Source organism: Aplysia californica, unplaced genomic scaffold (assembly GCF_000002075.1).
Source record: "Aplysia californica isolate F4 #8 unplaced genomic scaffold, AplCal3.0 scaffold00107, whole genome shotgun sequence".
Taxonomy (NCBI): domain Eukaryota; kingdom Metazoa; phylum Mollusca; class Gastropoda; order Aplysiida; family Aplysiidae; genus Aplysia; species Aplysia californica.
The window spans coordinates 770,853-773,796 of record NW_004797377.1 but is presented as its reverse complement, the minus strand read 5'-3'; the positions used below and the strand labels follow the sequence as shown (position 1 = coordinate 773,796).

At 39.3% G+C, this 2,944-nt stretch overlaps 1 protein-coding gene across 1 annotated transcript in view; it reads right to left on the bottom strand.

Annotated features, from left to right (window-relative positions):
- Window positions 1-1,535, bottom strand: part of LOC101850239 (calcitonin gene-related peptide type 1 receptor) — a 15,328-nt gene extending 13,793 nt beyond the window's left edge. The window contains exon 1 of the mRNA XM_013080936.2: window positions 1,419-1,535. Within this exon, the coding sequence (XP_012936390.2) occupies window positions 1,419-1,496 (78 nt within the window). The 5' untranslated portion in view covers window positions 1,497-1,535. The remainder of the gene's footprint in view (window positions 1-1,418) is intronic.
- Window positions 1,536-2,944: the final 1,409 nt, after the last annotated feature.

Here is a 2,944-nt window from a genome sequence, read left to right as displayed (position 1 = left end):
TCCTCTCTCTCTCTCTCTCTCTCTCTCTCTCTCTCTCTCTCTGTGTGCTATAGTATTATTGTGGAATAATTTGAGGAGAAAACGCTTTCTTAATAAAGTGTCCTCATTCATGCATCCATAAATCTAATGATTATTATCTAGACATGACACCAAAAGGACGAGAGTATAATACCCATCAAACAGCCATGACTTTGTAGTGTCCGTGGAGGGGGGGGGGGGGGCAAAGCCGCCTCATTAGGCTGACCTGTCGAGAAGCTATTTATCTAACCGGGTAACGACTTAGCCACCCCACATACTCTCCTTCTCTACTCCCGTGAGAAAAGAGAAAAGTCTGGGTAGCTGGTTACTTTCTCAAAAGAGAGTCATTGATTCATGAGCTTGTGGATACTGATCACTTATTCGTTTTACAAAGTGTTTCTCCGAAGCGTTTCGCTGAATGAGTTTTTCCTGAATCGATTTTTAACATGGTTCTCAGCTACTTCAAGGAATGGCTATGACTCTCTTTCGGCCTGGCTTTTAACCTTCGTACGACTATATTCTGTAATTATGCGGGAGGACCTCGGAATTTCACGTATGGGCAAGCGTGTGTGTTGTTTCAAAAATATCAGTTTGCCATTTAGTTTAATTATTTCCTTGTGTAAGATGATAAAGAGAAAGAGAAATGTACCCTGTGTGTAACTTGTCCTCATCTAGCAGTGAAGCAAACAGGGCGCTTTTGGTATCACAGCATAGAATTACTTTTTGTCTACTACAAGACTACAGCTGATGTCACACCAAAATAATTCAATGGAACTAACGAATACAATAAGCAGATGATCTTTGGCTTCAAGGTTATGATCAGTCTTTTCTCCCAAACCAGATCTTCACTCGGTTCAAACCGATTAGATCTAGTCACAAACGGGGGAGCCCAAAAGCTGACCACGCAGGAAAAACGTGCCGAGTTTGTTATTACAGTTTGACACAGCCATCAAAACGGGGCAAGAACTCGACCATTAGCGACAGGCGTCGAATGATGAGACAAACTGCGGATGAGAAACCGGAAAACTTTCTCTTAACTAGACACTATTGGTATGTGTCGGTGTCAGCACTGACAAGGGAAAAAATCCAAGGCCAACTGCAACATCTTAATTGTTATATTAGGTAGGGGTCAGGGACATTAAATGTTTCCCTTTTTGACTGTTTGAGTTGAAACACTTTGGTGAGTCCTTAAAACTATTCTTTGGAACGTTCCTTTGTTAAACATAGGAAAAAGTAGGGAGCATGGGTGCTTCCATCTACGGACTGCGTTTAACTCACTGTAACAAGAAAGCAAGAAACAGTTTTTAGTAAATCTTTAGAAAATCAATAGGTCTGGATCATTTAAGGCAAAAACACACTCAGAAAACGTAAAAAAGAACCTTCCCTGACAAAGTACTTACATCAGAGACGACACAAGTCTCGTAGTTGGTCCACGTCTTGTTGCTTTTCGGAGAAATATACCAAGTGCCGTCCTCCATGCACCCCTTGTTAGCGAAAGCTGGGGAAAGTTAAATTGACTGAATTGACATTAAATCAAAATCATGTCAGAAATTTTTTTTGTATGTTTTGTTAAAAGGGGGGGGGGGGGTTGTTGGTTGCTGCTGTTTTGTAAGTCTTTGGGGGTGATTTTTCTATTTCTGTGCTGGTTTCAATGTTTGACATTTGCTTCTGTTTTGTTACTGGTCTTGTTTTATATGTGGGTCGTTTAGATGTTTGGGTTTTATATTGCTTGTTTTGTTTGAGATAGTTCTGTTTGTTAATGCTTTCTGAGGATTTTAAAGATTTGTTTCTATTTGTTTGTTCACTTGTTTCTTGATTGTTTGGGGGGGGGGTTGTTTGTTTGTTTGCTTTTTTGTCATCTGTTGGATTCCACACCTGCCCCTCCTTTTTTGGGGGGAGTGAATTTCCTTTTTGCAGTTTCTTTGTTTTCTTTATAAAATGTATTAGTGGGTGGAGGGTGAAATTTGTAGAGACTCAAAGAAGAAAAGCAATGGGGTTCTAAAAAGGGTAGGCCAGTTTGGTCTTCAAGCTCTGATTATACACTGTCATCAATTTTTAATCTATTGCCAACATTTATTTTTTGCAATATTTTCCCAAGTTTGTACTTCATTCATAATAATACGGCATGGAACTGAACTGTAGACATACCACATTACAACATAGTATCTGAAATAAGTTATGATTATCAAAATTTACGTTAAAAAGATTAATTTTGAAATGTCTAACTATATAAATCTTTTTGAAGAGGTTTTCGTCAAACGTACAGAGTGTGTGATGATGTAATGTTGAGGAAGAAATCGAGACACACGATGGGGGAAATAGGGAGGAGATGGGGAGGCAGGATAATCACAGAAAAGAAGGGGAAGGGTGGAGGAAAGGGAGGAGGGAGAAGGGAGAGGGGAGGAGGAGAATGTGAAGGAAGGTGAGGCGAGGGAGCAATGACTTGTCCTGATCTCAAACATATTATTTTTCTCAACCTCTGAGCAGCCAGGCCCGATATAAAATATAGTCTTAGGAAGATGCATTGACAGTTACCAGACTGGGCAGTATGCTATCGAGAAACTTGACTTTTTTCAAGTTATGTTTAACCACAGAGATTTATTCCTTTTCTTGTGATCTTTGGCACATGATACATAAGATGACTGGGGATATTATTTTTTTTTAGGTTGAGTAGTGCGTTTTCTATTTTTTTTTTCTCCCCCCTTTTATGCTTGTATTTTTCGATGGCGATGTGGGATGGATTTGCTTTTAAAATAATTTTTAAAGACAGGCTGCTGTGTTTGTTGTTGTTGTTGTTGTTGTTGATTTTGTTGTTGGTTGTGGTGTTGTTGCTGTTGATGCTGTTGTTGTTGTTGTTGTTGTTGTTGCTGTTGTCGTTTCTTCTTCTTCTTCTTCTTCTTCTTCTTCTTCTTCTTCTTCTTCTTCT